This window comes from Poecilia reticulata, chromosome 5 (genome assembly GCF_904066995.2).
Source record: "Poecilia reticulata chromosome 5, P_reticulata-male-v2, whole genome shotgun sequence".
Taxonomy (NCBI): domain Eukaryota; kingdom Metazoa; phylum Chordata; class Actinopteri; order Cyprinodontiformes; family Poeciliidae; genus Poecilia; species Poecilia reticulata.
The window spans coordinates 18,698,506-18,719,173 of NC_088834.1; the positions used below are offsets into that span (position 1 = coordinate 18,698,506).

General features: G+C 37.6%; 1 protein-coding gene across 2 annotated transcripts; it reads right to left on the reverse strand.

The window, feature by feature from the left end:
• Nucleotides 1–1,391: 1,391 nt before the first annotated feature.
• On the reverse strand, nt 1,392–19,722 carry b4galnt1b (beta-1,4-N-acetyl-galactosaminyl transferase 1b). Of its 2 annotated transcripts, none has more exons than XM_008410151.3 (12): nt 19,235–19,722; nt 16,217–16,333; nt 13,908–14,130; nt 13,656–13,832; nt 9,207–9,313; nt 6,450–6,487; nt 6,185–6,365; nt 5,772–5,864; nt 5,493–5,680; nt 5,275–5,415; nt 4,942–5,179; nt 1,392–3,605 (listed from the first exon to the last, which is right to left on the reverse strand). In XM_008410151.3, the coding sequence occupies exons 3-12, from the start codon at nt 14,120–14,122 to the stop codon at nt 3,388–3,390; spliced, it is 1,596 nt and encodes a 531-aa protein (XP_008408373.2). In that variant the 5' UTR covers nt 14,123–14,130; nt 16,217–16,333; nt 19,235–19,722; the 3' UTR covers nt 1,392–3,387. The 2 variants fall into 2 exon arrangements, with proteins under 2 accessions (XP_008408373.2, XP_008408372.2); XM_008410150.3 differs by having other exon boundaries at nt 16,228–16,333; nt 19,235–19,721.
• Nucleotides 19,723–20,668: the final 946 nt, after the last annotated feature.

Below are 20,668 nucleotides of genomic sequence, written 5' to 3' on the forward strand. Positions count from 1 at the left end.
CAGTCTTGCTGCTTCTGCTTAGATGTTTTTATGCTTCACATTAATCTTCACTCATGGCTGTTTTTTGTCTACAGCTTTGAAAAACAACCAGTGGCTCTTCCCTCAGAAATGACTTCCTTTCTGCTCAGAGAGCCTGTTTGTCGTCTCCGCTGTTCGTAGCATCCAGTCCCCGAGGCTCTTTGCTCATTTACACTGTTTTAGTGTCAGACCAACACTCATTAAGTCACACCGCCTCTGTATGATTCTGCAAGGCTGTAAACCCAAAATGCTTTTTTAAAAAAAATGCATATTGTTTAAAAAATCCTACTAAACAAAGCATAGTTGTTTTTGTTTTTTTCTAACAATGGAATAATTGTGCATCAATACCCTCTCTCAAGAAGTATAACATATTGCCCTTCTTAGAATTTATTATTATTTTTTTAATTTCTAAGTTTATTGTTGGAACAAAAACAATTAACGCAACAAGTTTGTGCTTCAGTTTCGTTCTACATCCCTGGAGCCAGTTTGATGCTGGGAACTGGAGGCGATTCCCGGCTGTGTTCCTGCTGAGCTTTTCCACGCATGTCCCACTGGAAGGAGCGCCCAGAGCAAATCCATGACTCGCCTGGGAGACTGTGTGACCAACAGGCTGCAAATGCTTAAGGAACCCCTGAGGAGGAAACGGAGGCTGTCCCTGTGGAGACAGGTGTCATGATTTCCTTTGTGGATCTATTGTTTCATTTTTAATGTCATAACAGCTTTAGTTTAAATCAGAGATTTGAACAGATATGTACAGCCCAAACAGGAGTTGAATAAATATCTCAAGTTTATTTAAATATCTCAAGTTTATTTACTTGAGATATTTACTATTTGATTTGTTTAATTTCATTGATTGAATTACGTAGTTTTGCTTCCATCAACCAATCAACCAACACCAAATGATAAACAACTGAGGTTCTACAAATAGACACCATAGACGTGTTGGGGGTTCTGGAAAAATTGGATTTCACTTCCTCAAATAACACTGAAAGTGACAGTCTTTTTTTATTTAGGTCTGTCTAAATAAAAATAATTTTAGGCTGGAAACTATGTGCAAAAATTAGCATCCCATATATGAAAATGTTTCTAAATCTTGGAGTAAAAGCTCTTTAAAAAATCCAAATAAAACGGGTGATTTTTAAAAGTAAAAACAGATATTCTGTAATAGAAATACATTTTTAAAAAATTATAATTTAAAAATATTTGTGGCTCTTAAACCAATTTTATTTCGCTGGACTAATTGCAGAAATGGCTCTTTGGATTGTAAAGGCTGCAGATTCTGGACAAATCAAGCTGGATGATAATCCAGGTTTATCTTGACACCACACAGGATATAAAATCTCCATGACATAAATCTAGAGCACACAGTCACATGATCTCCCTAACCACCATTTATTTTAAGGCTCGTGTGGAAATCCTTAGCAAGCGTACAAATACAGTATTTGTTAAGGGTTCTGTAATATGGTGTACATCTTCATACCTTAAAATCAATCAAAACATATAAAACACATTTTTTCTATTGACATTTAATATCATTTGAAATAAAAATGGCTCATAATGCTGTTAAAGAAAACTTTCCACTTTAGTGGTTGTGTGTTTTGTTTTCTTTGTTGTTTTTTATAGAGGGATGGGTGGGACAGTTTAAAGGAAATAAAACAATACATTTGTGTCAAGACAACAAATGTAACTTTGCAAAAGATCAAATCTGTGAGCAAATTATGTTACAAACTCTAAAATAAGACAAAACAGGACTGTGCAGAAGTTTTAGCTAACAGTATTGTTAGTGTTATATTTGTGTCATCAGAAATAACACGATTGGCAACAAGAAACAAAGACAGAAAAATATCCTGAATAGTTAAAAATATTCAAAAATGAATTAAAACAAAATGCTTTTACAAATGGCATAATTTATGCGTCAAGAAACCAGTGCAATGATTCAAGAGAGCCATCTAGAGGCCATGATGAATATTACGGCATCATCACTTCAACCACACCAGGGTTATGATATCTGTTTAAATTATTTGTAATTATATTACAGCTTTATTTTGTTGTGAGTTTTTGTTCATCTACTTCAGTTAATTTTTGTGAATTTTTATGGTATGTTGCTTAGTTTATAAACAACAGCTTCTATTAATTACAGGAGTAGTTTTTGTTTTTCATACTTTGGTTCATTTTTAGGTGCAGAATTCAAAGAGGTCAAATAATTGATTATGTATAATAAATACTCAACAGAAAATGCCATTTTCAAAAAAAAAAATTCAATGTCTTCCAACTTTCGCTGCCGCTAATTTGTGGACTAAGTGCCGCCATGGAGGAGTATGCAGTGCCGTAATTTGCTGACATCTGATATGAAGTGCTTGTGTGATTTCACATCAGTTGGAATGGCTAATTAATAAAAATAAATAAAAATTCATGAACACAAAATCGAAGGACATTAGATCTATAATTTCAGGATGAATTAGTCAGTTCAGTTCATGTTACTTATTATTTCAGGAAAACAAAAAATGTTTTCTCAATTTCAGTTTTTGTTATTTTGTTAATTTTAGCTAAGTATAATAACTTTGCACCACACACTCTTTGACTTGCGGTAGAAACATTATTCCCGTTTCTGTCGCTCACATCTTTCTTCTGACTGACTAGTCCCACTATGCTTCAAGAACTCAATTAATTATCCTATTTGCTTGTTTTTTTTATTAGTCATTGACTTTATTGAGTGATATTAACATGCACTTTGGTTCATCCATGTTTCCTTTTGGGCAGCATGTCAAGATGCATTTTTCCTTTCATTCCCTGGGGTGCAAACACACAAACTGGAAAGCTCCAGACGATTTCAGACAAACAACCGAAGCTGCTCCCCGATCTGACCACAGCAGCCGTCGATCCAGAAGTTTCTCTCCCTCAGTCGGGTCTTTGAGGGAGGACTGTAGGTACAGAGGTAGAAAAAAGGTGACAAAAATAACGGAAACACTCCAAAGTCTGCAGCCAGACCTTTGAATCTGAATGTTCTTCATGTGGCACTGGAAAATTCAGGATTGTCTCGTACTGGGAAGTGTCTCACACCAATAAGGAGTTCTCGTTCTCACTCCATCGGTGTCATGATTGGTTTCCCGAGCAACAAAACACATATCTCACAGGAAAACAATGTGAAAAAGAAGACTGGCTAGGTGAGACCAGATTTCTGTGGTCTTTCCAAAATAAATCCCATCAACCCTCTCTTGAGATTTTTACAGAACTGCCTCAAAAGCAGATGACAGCCAGACAAACCAAGCTGCCACAAGTTTTATCTGTCAGTGCAGGGTGGAGAAAAATGTCTTTGGAGATTCAGGAAGAACAGACAAACCTTCAGAGAGACCAGGAGAGATCTGAATGCTAATTACGAGTCAAACACTGAAACCGGTTTTTGAAGTACAGGAGGCCGTTTTTTGTACGTGTGGCGTCAGAGGAAGCCGGAGGGTAGCGAAACTTGGCGTATGTCTTGTCGCTTTCTGACTGCGTGACCCATGGTAGTTTGATTTTGGTTGCGTGATTGATGATGACGTCGTCACAGGAACCAACGTGGAGAGATCCAAGGCCGTCGATGAAAAACTCTAAAAAAAATAATAAGAAGAGAGAACTCAGAACATCGAATCATTCATCACTTTGGTTTGTCTTTTCAATAATATCACATATTCCTATATGTGATAATAAACAGATTTGCTTAACCACATATTATTATGCTACAAAATTAAAGTGTCCAATCTTCTCTTGTATTTTCCTTAGTAAGTCCTAAACGTAGCGGCGACAATCCAGCCAAAGTTGCAGTACCGGAATTCCGCCACACTTTGCGCTATCTGAAAAATTACAACTGTTCCTCAAAGGGGAGACGTTGCACTTTTAATCCAATCTCGGGTTATTACGGAAATTTCACCCTCGCTGTAGCAGGGAGGGGAATTATCTGAGAGGCAATCTTCCAATAGATGATAATTGAGAAAATAACTTGCTAGATATTGAAAGTTATGGAAAAATGGCCAAATATATTTACTCACAGGACATTTAAAGAACTGCATACAATTAAAATAAGCAAAAATATCCAGGCGGACATTTGAAACTTCAGTCTTATAGGGCTAAATATCCAGGCGGATTTTTTAAATTTTGGACATAAAGGGTTAAATGCTACGCTTTTGTTTTGTAATTTCTGCCACTTCCTGAAGTATTTTCATCTCTTTGTACTGATTGGTTCTTCTCTGTCCTAGGAATACTGTGGTTGCATGAAAACAATCAGTATGTGACGCTGGGTTCATTTACACGTTCAATCTTTAAAGCAGTCGTGTGCATGTTATTAACATACTTTGTTAAAGACACATGAAATTTTGAGCAATTTTTCCCCTCTAAGTGTTTTGTACATGATGTGCTGAAGCGTCATAGTGGCGGCAAGCACAGCTATTTCAGATCTTTAGTGTTAAGCACATGTCCGACATATTTAGCAACTGAGTGTGACATAAATGCTCTACACTGCAAATTATTGTTTCTTTAGATAAATATATGCACTCACATTAGTTTCACTACACACTCTCATTGTTGCCACAAACATAGCGTCACAGAAATTAAGTTTATGAGCAAAACTGCATAAAAAGTGTAGGTGTCAACACCTACATCTCCCTGGAGTGTGATACTGATGCCCTGCAGAGAGGATGTGAAAATTAAATTTGAATTGTCAAAGTTTAAAATAACTACTGCTTCATTTGCTGCTGTTGCCTCAAAGCTTTTCTAAAAATATCACAGTGAACACTATGTTTCTTTGTTCTCTTATGTGTGCAGAGAGAACATTAGGTGAACCCTATTTTTAGTCAGCATCGTGTCTTCAACGGTTGTTTCAATGAATAAAACACACATCTTTTGCTGTTTTGATAATAAACTTGATCTCAGTGTTTTTACTACACTCACCCAGGTGAGCTACCCTGGCGAGGCGGGGGTCGAAGCCGACCTGCTGCACTTTATCTGTGCGAGCCAAGAAGAAATTAATGACCCCATCCGTCACAACGCAGTTAGGAAATCCCTCAATTACGTGATGAAATCCTCTTCTCATGTGCAAGCAGTCTCCGTCTTCCTCTCCTGGCTCGATGGAGATGGTTTGTCTGTAAGTAGCTGTGTACCCTGTAGCTTCTCGCACTGCACCCCCAACCTACAAAGACAAGAATGGAAAACATGGAGTCAAATCTCTGAGATAAAACTTTATAGACTCATTCTGAGCAACAATTTATCTTCCAGGGCACGAACCAGATCCAGAGTGGTCCTCTCTAAAACATCTACAAACGTCTCCAGCTTGGTATTGGCTGTGAAGAAGAAGTCATCGTCCACCCAAAGCACATATTTGGTCGTGACCTGGGAAATGGCCAGGTTTCGTCCAGCAAACCAACCCTACGACACAAGAGGTTTGAGCTTTACAGTCTCAGAGAGAATTAGCTGCAACAGCAGAGAAAGACCAGCCTGCTTACCTTCCCAAAAGGCATGATGTACTGCTCTATGTAAGGCCCAGAAATGGTTTTAGGGTTCTCGCTATCATCAGCAATTACTATCATGACTGTGGGATAGTATTTTCTGATGCTGTCAATAAGGTTTTGAAGCTTTTCATAACGCAGGAAGGTCTTTGTCGCTATGGTAACAAGCGCACTGACGTTGTACTCTGCAGAGGACAGACAGATTTTATGTTAAACACTCTTCCTGCAGAAACCACTGGTTTGGTTGTGACAGATAAAAAGATGATGCTACTGTACCTTCCTTAGGTCCAGTGTCGTAAAGTTTTGGAGTTACTCCATGACGGATCTTGATGGTGAAGGCAGCTTGATGACCTTCTGTCTTAAACTCCACTAAGGGACACAACAAAAATGTAATTCGTTTTTTCTCTATTTTGGAAAATAATGACACCTCTAAATGCAGTGCTAATTAAAAAGTTCACATCCACTCACTATGGACTGGTACATTTTCTTTTGTGCTTTTAGAGATGCATTTGAACAGTATGAAATATTCAAAAAAATATCAAGGATCAAACATCATAAACCATCTTAGAATAGCTTCATTGTTGCAAACTGAAAGAGGATTTTATACGAATATAAAAAGGGGGAAAACTGTAATTAATTTGCTAATATTGTTTTATCAATCCCCCCTTCTAAATGTGAAGAGGTCTTACCTGTGTCTGCAGTGTTGGGATGAAACATGGTGTTTGTGTAGGTGACAAACTGCAGCTGTCTGTTCAAGTTCAGCAGCAAACTGCTGGTCAGACTCATATGCATCCCTCCATCACCTTTTATTTTCACTCCCTCCGCTTCTGCTGCTACGTTTAGTGTTCCTAGTGTGGCAGTGATGTTTATCTGCAGCAGGATGGAAAACAAAATGGAAAAATGACAGAAATACACAAATCTGGACGGCAGAAAACAAAACAGGAGGATACTCACTGTGTAATGGTCTCTGGGAAGGTCGTGTAAGGCCAAACCTGAAACAATAAGGACCGTTAGTTGTTTTAAGCTGACTTGCAGGAGTTTGCAGTTTTTCAAAACAGCGACACATGCTGCTTTGGAAAATTTCTCAGTCAGTTGTAAAGATTACTTCACTCACAAACAATGCAGAAAAAACTTTTAAATGCAAGAATCCTGTTCGAGAAAAAAGGAATGTCATGATCCCTCCAGTTCTTTCTTGTTATTGTTTTTCTTCTTTAATGAACAAACATACTCACCATATCCAGTTTGTGTCTGTGATTTGGTTTAAACTCTACCTCACCAAATGTGACAAAGGGGAGACAGGATGGAGACCTGACCTTAGCTAACACAGATACGTTACTCAGTTCTGATCTAAGACTCATGCAGCACCGTTGTTATTAACTGAGACAGTATAGACATCTGGTTTTACACTGTCCTGCTTTCTCACAGAACATGCAACATATTAGCATTTGACAATATTTTCACATGAAATTTAAGTTGTTTTTTATGAGATAGTAATAATCATATTGAAGCAAATGGGTGGAAAGTTACAATAATCTTTCACGTTGAGTTTTAGGGATTAAAACAACAACTATTATTTATTCATACCTTAGTCCCATTGATATAGACTTCTTGTAGTTTGTAAAAGTGTCTTTTTTGGTTACACTTTATTTGACGGGGTGTGCACAAGACTGACATGACACTGTCATAAACATGACATAACACCTGTCATGAACGTGACCAGAGACATAAGCAGATTAAATATTCCCCAAGAAAATTTAGACAACTAAAAACTGGTGTTAAATCTATTTATTTTTTAATAAACTTCTTGCAAACATCCACAAGCCACAGTGTCTAGTTGGAAATAATTTTGAATGCTCATTAAGTGAAAAAATACACTTATGTGCCTAAAACTACACATTAAATGATGCATTCTGAATAAGTTAATTAATATTAACTTAATATTAATGACTCTGTTAGCATAGCATTTGACACTGTAATAACACTTAATAACATCATAACTTTTGCTACTTGTTTCACTTTACTTGCAGTAAGAGTTGATATTAATGACACTGTAATGACACTTAATGACATATTCATAATTGTTGTTACTTGTTCGACTTTACTTGATGTAAGAAGAATTATTAATGACTTTATTATTAAATTGACAGTGTAATAAAACTTCACGACATCTTTATTATTGGTCCAACTCGTTCCACTTTATTTCAGGCAGGGGGAAATATTAATGACTGTGTTGTTAAAGCTTTTGACAGTGTAATAACACTTGATGACATCTGTAACTAGTCCAATGTTTAAGGGAAAATATTAATCACACAATTATAATGATCGCATAACTGTCACAGTTAATACTAACAATAAATAACATTGTAATGTAAAAATACACAAAGATGCATGGCATTTTACATTTTGATAATTAACTATTATGACATATTTATGACAGATGGTGATTATTTCTTAATGTCAAGTTGTCATAACAAAGACATTTTGAATAATGTCAACTTTGTATTAAAAGTGTCATAATTTACCGAATGACACTTTATGACAACTGTCATAAACATTCATAAAGACTTATTCATGTTCATGACAGGCGTTATGCCATGTTTATGTCAGTCTTATGCACACCCCATCAAATAAAGAGTTGGATCTTTTTTCAATAACTATCCCGAATTTCTTGAGATCTTAGTTCTTCTACTTGGTTTGCTTTGACTGCAAGTCTTGATAGATGCAACATTCTTGAGTTGATCTACCACATGTTCAATTTTTCACTAAAAGTTTTTTGGGATTTGACTGAAAGACAGAGAATCTTGATCAATAAAGTTTATCTGATTCCAATCTTTCTAGATTTAATCAATAGATGGCAACAAAATTGTTTATTTTCAGCAAACTGCAGGTAAAGCAGCTAAAATTTGTTCTTTGTTAAGTAGTTTAGGAGTTGTTACAGATCTTCATTTTTACCTTGTATACATCTGATGAAGCTCTGCTGAGCTCTTGACTGACATTGAGGTACTATAATTTGTTATAAGAGTTTCTTGTTCCATCCTCTCAGAATCCCGAACCTGACTGCGTATAAAATGTTTCCCCAAACCTAGTGATGCAGATTATCTTGTTTGAGACATTTATGATCAACATAATTCTCAATGATGCACTTTAATTATTTGAGAGGATTTCTACATTTATTTAAGGTCAATATCAAACACATACTTTCCAGAAAGTATTTCCCAAAATCTTTTTATATTTAATTCTAAACGTATAAATACAAAGCATCACATTTAATTTATTATATATTACAATGGTTGGGATGAAAATAAAGAAGCACACACCCACAGACTGGAGGGGAAATAGATGGATTACCATGGGATGGATGAATAGACAGAACAATGTATTAACACCCAGATGGATGGACAGGTTCTGCAGTAATTGTCTCTATAGACTGAGACCACAGAGATCACTCACCCCTTTCTCTGCAAACTGCATGGCTTGCAATGAACAAATACTAAAAACACAGTGAATACTTCCTATTATAATTGTCTTGTAGCAGATTACCAGTCACACTGGTGCAGAGTATTGCAGCTCCCTTTTAAAATCCGGACTGATTGAAATTACTTTAAAAGACTAAATGAAAGTCCGACTTTTTGAATCCAAATATTTTAAAACATTGAGAAATGACTCAAGACTTTTACACAACATGAGTAAAGATGTCGGGTAAAGTAATACCTGGGATGATGATTGTTTTCAGGGGACGTACTTCCACCCCCTGTGCTGGATACTGCAGGGGATTGTTGGCCTCAGCGATGATGAGCGTGTCTGCAGCAGTCTTGGATCTGATGAGGAAGGTTTTTGATCAAAACTATGCAAAAAGCAATCAGATACTCTTGAAACCAACTCTTTAAGAGAACAAGCAGAGAGATTATGTTTAAAATCCAGTTGGGTTGGTTTGCTCTTTGAAAATGGCTGCTGGCAGCACAGTGTATAGGGGCAGAGGAGCAGCCTGTTAGTCCTGGACGCAGCCGTCCCAGCGTTCAATTCCTGACTCTGGGACACCTTCCATCTTTATCCATTTCCTGCCTGAGCTGCTGCAAATAAACAGCACTAGTGCCACAACAACCTTTTAAAAAAACTGCCTGAAGCTGCAGAAAGTAGCACCTATAAACAATGAACAACTAAAGACAGCTTTATATAAAATATATAAACCTGAATAATAAATACACTTTTATAAATGGAGGCATGCAGTGTCAATGTCACTTCAACACGGCTATGTATGCCATTTGTAGCAGAATGCATTAACAAAACCCACTAACAAACTGTTAAAATATTAAATAGCTGTCTCTACATTCAATTAGTATTTATTAAAATTAATATGGAACATTTTTTTATACTGATGTAATTTGGTACACTGTAAAACATCTGAGCCACATCTACTGTCTTCTACTCTTTAAGTCAAATACATTGAGTGAGTGTTAGATTTTGAACCTGAATGTGTGAGTTTGTGAAAGATAAACTTACAGTGAGTAGTAAGTTGTGTTAACTTTGTTATTAATTTTGTCAAGCCTCCAAGACTTAAATAAATTATAGTTTTTATTTTAGCACTTCAAAAAAGACAGGAGCAGGAACTATTTCCCAGAATGCTTGGTGGCTTGTTTTAATATTCTGTGTTGCACCATGAGTGAGATGTGTGTTACATTGATCCGACTCTTGTGTGTTTTTCAAACAAATGGTAATTTAAATGTTTAAATGTTCTGTTCACACTAAATGTTTATGAGCAAAATTCATTGTGATGTTTAAGAAAATTCATTATCAGATTAGACATTTGTTCAAACAAATTGAAACAAGAACTTAAATTGTTCTAAAGTGATATAAGTAGTTATTTTAACTTGATATTATGAGTGAAAATGTGTGTTGTTTGACTAGGTGAGAGACGTTTTGACTTGCATATTGTGAAATAATTATTCGGTTTAAATTGCAGCATTAAGTTAAAACTCACAATTCAAGATTAATGAACTTAAAAACAATGTTTAGACAACTTGTTTCTTGCTGATAAATCAACTTAATTAATTTTAATTTCTGAACTGAAATTAAATTAAACAATTTTCTTGTTGACCTAAATTGCATTTCCAAGGCAGCAGGCGGACTTTTGTTTTCAAGTTAAACCACCTTCAAATGTTTTACAGTGTAGTGTACAGATAAAAATTGCTGTGATTTAAACATATAATTTAAGTACAAAAGTTCTTATCTTTAAGGTTCTATTTATGTGACTCCCTAGGGCCTAGAGAGGGCCTCATAAAATGTTATGGCGGTCTAGATTTGGCCCCCGTGTGTTGAGTTTGACACATGTGATCTAAAATGTTTCCCCTTCACCATCAGACACCACTTTGAGTTGGTCTATCGCATAAAATCTGAATAAAATACAAAACATCTGTAAACATCTGTTTTCTTCCTATTTGTGTACTTATAGGTCTCAACGGATAGTATTTTTCTGATGTGGCTTCCCAAAAAAACTATGTTTCTTAAATACCTGGAGCCGCTTTCCAGGAGTAATTTACAAAAAAACAACAAAAAAAACCCTGAAACTGTCATAACATTTTACAGTGAAGGAGTCTGAGTATATTTTAATGGAGGAGAAAAATGTTCCCGTCACTCAGTGTGAAAAACTATTCTGCGGTGAAGTAAATTTAAAACAGCTGAATCTATGAAATCAGCAATAAAACTGCAAGTTGATGTCTTCACACAAATATATCTAGTCAAAAATATTTGCTCAAAATACAAGATATTGTAATTTTTTTCAGAAAATAAATTGTTTAAGTCCTAAAATCCCATATTTTTAAGTTCATCCACCCAACAGAAAAACAATCTTATCTTTTCATTTTATATCTAAAAACATAAAATATTACCCATAAGCCATCAGAGTTCCCAGCAATGGTCCAGCGGCGATTTTGAGCTGGCATAAATCAATAAGGCGACTATTTAGTTCATGAACAGCGAAACTAAATTTAAGTCATAAAAGTTCTTTTACAGGTCCTTCTTAAAATATTAGCATATTGTGATAAAGTTCATTATTTTCCATAATGTATTGATAAGAATTAAACTGTCACATATTTTAGATTCATTGCACACCAACTGAAATATTTCAGGTCTTTTATTGTTTTAATACTGATGATTTTGGCATACAGCTCATGAAAACCCAAAATTCCTGTCTCAAAAAAATTAGCATATCATGAAAAGGTTCTCTGAACGAGCAATGAACCTCATCATCTGAATCAACGAAGTAACTCTAAACACCTGCAAAAGATTCCTGAGGTTTTTTAAAACTCCCAGCCAGGTTCATTACTCAAAACCGCAATCATGGGTCAGACTGCCAACCTGACTGCTGTCCAGAAGGCCATCATTGACGCCCTCAAGCAAGAGGGTAAGAAACAGAAATTTCTGAATGAATAGGCTGTTCCCAGAGTGCTGTATCAAGGCACCTCAGTGGGAAGGAAAAAGTGTGGCAGAAAACGCTGCACAACGAGAAGAGGTGACCGGACTCTGAGGAAGATTGTGGAGAAGGGCCGATTCCAGACTTTGGGGACCTGTGGAAGCAGTGGACTGAGTCTGGAGTAGAAACATCCAGAGCCACCGTGCACAGGCGTGTGCAGGAAATGGGCTACAGGTGCTGCATTCCCCAGGTCAAAGGTCAAGCCACTTTTGAACTAGAAACGGCGGCAGAAGCGCCTGACCTGGGCTACAGAGATGCAGCACTGGACTGTTGCTCAGTGGTCCAAAGTACTTTTTTCGGATGAAAGCAAATTTTGCATGTCATTCTGAAATCAAGGTGCCAGAGTCTGGAGGAAGACTGGGGAGAAGGAAATGCCAAAAGGCCAGAAGTCCAGTGTCCAGTACCCACAGTCAGTGATGGTCTGGGGAGCCATGTCAGCTGCTGGTGTTGGTCCACTGTGTTTTATCAAGGGCAGGGTCAATGCAGCAGCTATCAGGAGATTTTGAAGCACTTCATGCTTCCATCTGCTGAAAAGCTTTATGGAGATGAAGATTTAATTTCTCAGCATGACCTGCCACCTGCTCACAGTGCCAAAACCACTGGTATTACTGACCATGGTATTACTGTGCTCATTTGACCTGCCAACTCTTCTGACCTGAACCCCATAGAGAATCTGTGGGATATTGTGAAGAGAAAGTTGAGAGACCAAGACCCAAAACTTTAGATGAGCTTAAGGCTATCAAAGCATCCTGGGCTCCATAACACCTCAGCAGAGCCACAGGTTGATTGCCTCCATGCCTGAGGCAATCAGAAGGATTCCTGACCAAGTATTGAGTGCATAACTGAACATAATTATTTGAAGGTTGACTTTTTTGGTATTAAAACACATTTCTTTTATTGGTCGGATAAAATATGCAAATCTTTTGAGATAGGATTTTGGGTTTTCATGAGCTGTATTCCAAAATCATCAGTATTAAAACAATAAAAGACCTGAAATATTTCAGTTGGTGTGCAATGAATCTAAAATATATGACCGTTTAGTTTTTATCATTTCATTATGGAAATATTTGAAATACATAAATTGCACAACATAGCTTAATTTGTTTTTATATGTTGCAATAGCTGATTTTTTTTCTAGGACATTGGTTTATATGTGACAGTAGGGATTGCCCAGCAAGATATCCCACACAAAATTTGTTTTAAGGTGAAAACATGGACTCTGAAGATTCACCTATGCAATGAGTCTATTTTCAGAGCACTAGAGTGTAATTACTGCTTAATTACACTGTAATTACAAATTTCAATTACAACATTTAAAAAATTGAATAATTTATACAAAACTAATTTTACTTAATCTACTTGACAAAAGTAAGTTCACTTTATTTGGATTTTCTTTTTGATGTAACAAAGTAAGTAAGTACTTTCTGAGCAGTTTTTCTTCATAAACATAAATATATCATGCAAATAGTTGCCTTGCACTTTTTTTTAGCAGATAGGCAAAATCATTTTATCAGTGTGATGTTCTCTGTTTTTGCACAGAATTTAGTTGATCACTTGATTTTGGTAAATATGACCAGTATTTATTTTATTTTTTTGTGTGTATTTCTGTGTCTGTGGATGAACAAACAAAAATAATAAGAAGCGTCCTAATGAGTTTTATTCCCAGACTTGACTGTAACGTCCTTATTTACCTCAATTGGAAACCTCTGTACTCCTTGGCTCGTCTCATCTTCATTTCCTCCAGCTCCGAGGCGTCAAAGGCCGTGTGCAGAGAGTGAGCCGACACCCGCGGGAACAGCAGCTGGGCGAAGGGCAGGTTTACTCCTGGACTCTCACCCTCACAAACGCATCCATTACGTGCCAACAAGCTGAGGGGACAACCAAATTCACATGTAAGTAGATTTTAATTCACACGAGGTAAAATGAATTCATGGTGCCCTTACCCTGCTACACTTTTCCTGATATGAAAGGGGACGCTGCTTAACTGGTGGTCTGGTTCTGGGAGCCTCTCCTCCAGGTGCCTCTCCACTGTCGGCCCGAGCCGCTGCCACACGTCCACCGTGTTGTAGGCCCGAGTGGGCCATGAGTGGAGGAGAGCCAGCACCAGCACCACAGACACCAGGATGGCGAGCAGCACCGTCTTTCTCAGGGACCGCATACTGAAACCTGTCACACAAGGTGTAAACAAGTGACCTTTTAGTTGCTTAATTGTCAAGTGCACACCCTACGGGACACTGTGTGCCACTCAATAAACATCAATGGAATTCAAAACATTAAGGAAACGGTAAACCACAAAAGCTGGGAACTATTGTGATTAACTCTCACAGAAACAGGAAGTGTAGTCTGTATAGTATGAACAGAGAAAATGTGTGTAATCAGCCTTTATTGTCTCAGAGATAAAAAGCAAAAACTCCGTGACGATCAGGTTTTATAACTGTAGTGGATGTTTTCCTCTGAAAGCTAGAAGAAAACGGGGAACCTTTCTACATCTGCTTCATTATGGAGATGTTCTGTGTATGAATGCTTCTGCCAAATGTCTTCAGTCATTACACATGCAAGCACCACGTGGAAATGAATTTCAGTGAAACACTTTTTGAACCAAGGAAACAGTATAAACAACACTGTCACTATGCAGCCTGTTATGAGTATTTTCTATACTTATGTGTCATTATACAATCAGCAGTTTGATTTCTAAGAACTTTCCTCCTATGGGTGAAAATAACAGGGAGGTTTTTATTTGTATGTCTCATTTTAACTCATAATTTGGTTGTATTTGTTCACAATTCAGTTATTGTGTGTTTTGTCGCTTTCATAGCATTTAAAATGTTCAGTTGATAAATCTATATTATTTCAACTTATGTTTTACTTGGATTTTCTAACCATCTTCTAAATAAAAATGTCTTATAATTTTTTATTTACATTATTAGTCTTAATCAGAAACTGAACAAGCAAGAGAAAAGCTCTGAGGTAATATATTCTATGCATTTCGAAATAATTGTTTGAAAAACTAAAAAAAAAAAAAAAAAACATTTTTAAGAAAATTAACTGTCTAATCGTTTATTTATTTTCACTTTTATATTCTGTTAAATGCTGAGATTTGTGTATTTAAATATGGAGATGGTCTGTTTCCTGAAGAAACAGTTTTTCAGGAAACTGTTTTCTCAGCTTCCTGAATGTGATCATCCTGAAAAAACAGGAAACTATAAACATGGCTGCTCAACGTGACAAATGCCATTCTATCATATAGTTTTTGCCTGGACAACTTTCTCTCTGTAAAAAGAAATTCATGTTGCATCCTCATTTGAAATCTGAAGTATTATTATTATTTTTAGGAAATCTAGTAAAGACTTGGTTACATGGCCAGGCCTTCAGGCCAGTTTGAATAATTATATTTCCATATTAGCCAAGCTGGGAGATGAATGTTGGAATCACTGGTCCAGAGACCCAGTCAGGTTGACTGGGAGGTGACAGATCCAGATCTGCTTCTTCTCCTAAAGTGTTTAAGGAGCTTCTATTGATGATAAATACAATCCTAGAGTGAAGAATAATCGATAAAGTGATGTAAATAACATCAGAAGTCTAACAAATACACTTTAGATTTGTAATAAAACCACAGATTGTGAGACGAATTTTAAATAAACATACTTTGTATCATTGACTATGTGCCTGACTAAATATACACAAAAAGTCCATATTAAAGACTAGTTGTGTTTATTGTCGGCATATTTTTATCTTGGTAAATACAGCATTTTAAGAGTAAACAATGTTGATGCAAAGAAATTTGCATCTGGTTTCATCTAGACCACATTTTCTTGGCCAGCGTTGTCATTTGGTTCACTCCCCCTCCCCCCCTCACCATTCTAGTTCCTTGCAGCCACACATCCTTTCTAGCAAAACACAATAAGGTCTTTATCCTCTTGATGTGACCAACAACAAGAAAAGGAATAATCTGCTTGTGCGCTTCAGTGCTTCGATCGGTCATGTTGTCCATATGTAGCTCTGTTTATTAAGAAAGCATGTTAGAATTCACCCATTTGTGAAAACAATGAAGAAAACACAAACATAAGCAAACAGGCAGACAGAATCCATTACAAGCCTCCAGATTGTGACGTAGTGTGAATACAACACAAACCTCTGTGTGTTGTTGGGCCTGAGAGAAACTTTGCTTTTGAACAGATGCCTGCAGCACAACTTAGGCTACAGTAATCTTCACACAACATATACTGCATTTTAGAAAAACTCATTAACCTACTCAAATTTTACCTCACTGGCTCGATCCAGTCAGAGAATGATTAGCCTTTGTTGGGAGGAACCAGCATTTCCAGAAACCAAGCAGGCAGTGATGTGAACATGTGAGATTCTGCTCCATCTGTTAACAAAACAATCAACGCAGTTATTCTGGCAGTTCACTATCAAAAGCAGAGTAAGTTTGTCTTGTTAGTTTTTATTACTTGATTGATTTCATAATTAACTCTATCACAGTTCTGATCTGATAAATTGCAGAAATCTTACTGTTAAGTAAGTAGAGGGCACTCAGAAAATGTGAAAAGTGCATGTTTCAGGTTGATTTTTAATAGATTGTTTGAGTGAACATGACTTTATTTAGAGTTAAGCTCACTCGTAAACAGTAAGTCACCAGCATCTCTTTCACTGTGCATTCAAAGAAATGTGCTTGTGCAGATCAAATAAAACAGAAATGTCTCAAAATAATCTTAAGGTGTTTTCTAGATTTACACATTCCAGCGGCTGACCTCCAGATGTCAGCATCGCAACTTAGCATAGCGCAAATATATATGTGTATATATATATATATATATATATATATATATATATATATATATATATATATATATATATATATATATATATATATATATATATATATATATATATATATATATATATATATTAATATATATATATATTTGATCTTGGGACTGGAAGCCCCAAGATCAAAGTGGGGAACACCCCCAAAAGTGGTGGAGAATGACCGAGCTAAGATCCTGTGGGACTTCCAGATCCAGACAGACAAGATGGTGATGGCGAACCAACCGGACATTGTGGTGGTGGATAAAGAACAGAGGAAAGCCGTTGTGGTGGATGTAGCAATACCAAGTGACTACAACATCAGAAAAAAGGAGCATGAGAAATTGGAGAAATACCAGGGCCTCAGGGAGGAACTGGAAAAGACCTGGAAGGTGAAGACCACAGTGGTGCCTGTGGTCATCGGGGCCCTCGGGGCAGTCACCCCCAAACTGGAGCAGTGGCTTAAACAGATCCCAGGAACAACATCAGACATCTCAGTCCAGAAATGTGCAGTTCTAGGCACAGCCAAGATACTGCGCAGAACCCTCAAGCTCCCAGGCCTCTGGTAGAGGACCCGAGCTCAGAGGATGAAACAGACCACCCGCGGAGGGTGAGAAGGGAATTTTTTTATTTTATATATATATATATATATATATATATATATATATATATATATATATATATATATATATATATATATATATATATATATATTATAAGAGATTGCCTAAATGAGGGACGAGGTTGGATTTGTCAGATGGGTTTAGGATGTATTATTATATATATATACATATTATAATATATATTTATATATATATATAATATATATAAATATATATATATTTTTTTTGTTGTTGTTGTTTTTTTTCTTGTTTCAGCGAGTGTGGCACTAACTTCTATCTGCTGCTATGGTTTGTGCTGAGCTCAGTCATGATGCTAAGCGCTGAAAGCTATAGCTTGGATGTACAGACAAAACAGATATTGATCATGCCTTATGCCCCTTAATTGCTTGAGCATTCCTTCAGTACGCAGCACTGCAAAGCGATGTCGGCAGGACAGACAGTTTACAAAATGTCCCTGTTGAAATGTAATGTTTTTGTTTGGTTTCATCACAGGATTGGGACACTGATGAATCCAGCTGGGATGCTGAGTATTTAAATAGTAATTCTGAGTTACTAAGTGAAAAGTAGATCTAAAGTAGTTTATCGAGTGCATCCTACTTGAACGGTTTAGTTCCTTAAACTCATCTGTGTATTCTACAAAGGGTGCATTAATGGGTACAACGTTCTCTACTTTTTTTATTGCAATCAGTTTGCATACTTTTTTTAATATCTAATTGAATTTTACTTAAGCTTTCTGGTTTGCATTGTTCTCCACTGATTCTTCTGTTACTCGGCTCTTTTCCTCACTCCGTGTCTCAGGTTGATTTTTAATACATTGGTTAGACTCTAACCAAAGCATCTGCTGTCAAAGCAAGTGTTTTTTGGTAATAATTCTTATTAATGAGTTTGCTCACCCTGCATGCAATACTTTGGGTCATTCATTAACCCTTGTGCATGTGAGGACTGAGGCAAACGGTCTGTGGCAAATGATACAAGTTTTACGGGTGTTGGGTCGGATGGACCCCATTTGTAAACACAAGGGTTAACCTCCAAACATGACATTTTGGAGTTTAATGGGTCATCCATTAAACTCCAAAATGTAAGGGAAAATTATTTTATTTATTTATTTTTAACAGAAATGAGGCTGATGCTACAATTCAACGTTAAAAGGAAGTTAATGCATAAAACTCCAATGTAAAAAAAAAAGGGGGGGAAAAGAAGTAAATGAGTAAAAATAAAATAGGAATATTAGGTTTTAATAAGGGCAAAAACCCGACGTGACATATCTTTGTCAGTTTGGTGTCACAGTCAACACCATGTATGCTTGCTGGTGAGAAGTGACTCAGACGGGAAATATATGAGGAGAGGAGCAATGTTGGAATATTCTGGGGGTTCCTCCCAAAGTGGCAGAATCACTGCTGCTCGTTTGTGTCCATCTGGGCTCCTTTCTAACGCCACATGATCCACCGACCGACATCTGTGGTAAAAATGGGAGGATAACGCAGTTCTCCGTCCTTCCGAAACAGCGGTGTTGAAATGCCTGTCGGCAAGCAGGCCCATCAGCCTATACCTTTAACGGTGAAAAATACTGCAGGGGAGCTCCGTGTAAAAGACGAATGCACGCTTTACATCCTAAACCCATCTGACAAATCCAACCTCGTCCCTCATTTAGGCAATCTCTTGCACACAAATACACACCCCACCCCTCCTTGTCTCCTTGTCTGTTGCTTAAAAAAAAAAATTGCTGTTCAATGTCCATCTGGAGCTCGAAGCATCGTCAAAAACATCCTTCTGAGAACGGGCCCTTTTCTCTTTAATCAGTGGCTTATTATTGAAGGATTTGAAACGAACGGGCTTCTCACCTCAGTTAAGACGCGCTCCAAGACGTGTCCCCTCCCTGCTGCACATAGCGCTCCCCTGTGATGACGGATCCGTTCCACGGCGGTCTGATGGAAGTAAAACCAGATAAAAGGAGCAAACCGGGTGGACTGGTAATAAGGCGGCCGCCGCACATCGCAGCACACAGCAGCAGCAGCAGCAGCAGCACGCTGTGGATGGACGAATGCTCCCCCTGCAGCAACAGCGGCTGCAGCGCAGCGGAGAGGCACCGCACCTACACCACGAGAGCCACAAGGATGTCTGAGCTGCACAAGCTCCAGCCTGCACTGACGAATACAGTGCTCATTTATTTTAAGAATGCTCAGTTATACTGGAGCTTGTTCACCCCAAAAGCATAAGATGCTTAAAAAAAAACAACAACAACAAAAACAACAAAACAAAACAAATGGCTTTGTTGCAGAAAACGTGTGGACAATGTGTACAGTCAGTGTACCCTGGCCAATCCCTTCCTTCTGCTACTCTGCACACAACCCCCCCACCTCCCCCTTCCTCGTACACAGCCCACTCAACTCAAGATGGGTGTGGCTGTCAATAAAGTATGTGATTGTAAATGTAATTGAGTGACAGATTCCCACATCCTACACTGAGCCTACTTTGAAATGTGTTTTCAGAGCAGCGCAGTTCCACTTACCAGCTATTTTTCCATGTAAAAACAATGGAAATACATTACCCCTTAATGATAAGAGTATTTTTCAAGTTATTTGTAATTAAAGTGGCTGTATTGTGTAAAATTGCCTCTTTTTTTAGCTTTACATCTGGCTAGAATATCATTCCCTCATCCATCATAAACATACCTGGAGTGTTGCTTTGATTCTTTCATGCATGTTTGAGAAATCCTTTAAGCGTCGCCTTTGAGAAGCAGCTCCTCCTCTGAGCTGTAGTTTCCAAGCTTCTGAGCCTTAAAGACCACCCCTCCACAGTGACTTCCTCGCTCAGCTCCTTCAAACTAGCCAGCAGCAATTAGCAAACAAATGAAGTGGAACACTGGAAAATGAGCTTCAAAACTAGCTAACTAATGCCCCTTTTCCACCGGCTCTACTTCAACAACCCGGCTCGGCTCGGCTCGGCTCGGCTCGGCTCTGTTTCGGAGTGACCGCGTTTCCACCGGACCTTCTCGGCTCGGTAGCAGGGTACCGCCTCCAGGCTCTGTGCTGTGCTTCGTTACATGCGACCTAACGCGAGTTGTTGTTTTTCTGATACAAAAGAACAAGAGAAAGCTGAGCTAATTTTATAGCCTGATTATGATTTTTTCTGAGACTTCAATAAAATGCGTCAGTGGGAGGAATGCTGCGATGTGGCGAGGAGGAGCTGATCTCCGCCTTGCAGAGGGAGGAAAACAGATGGCTCAGACGGTTCAGGTAAGGTAACGATGATTTGTATATTAAACTACGATAAAA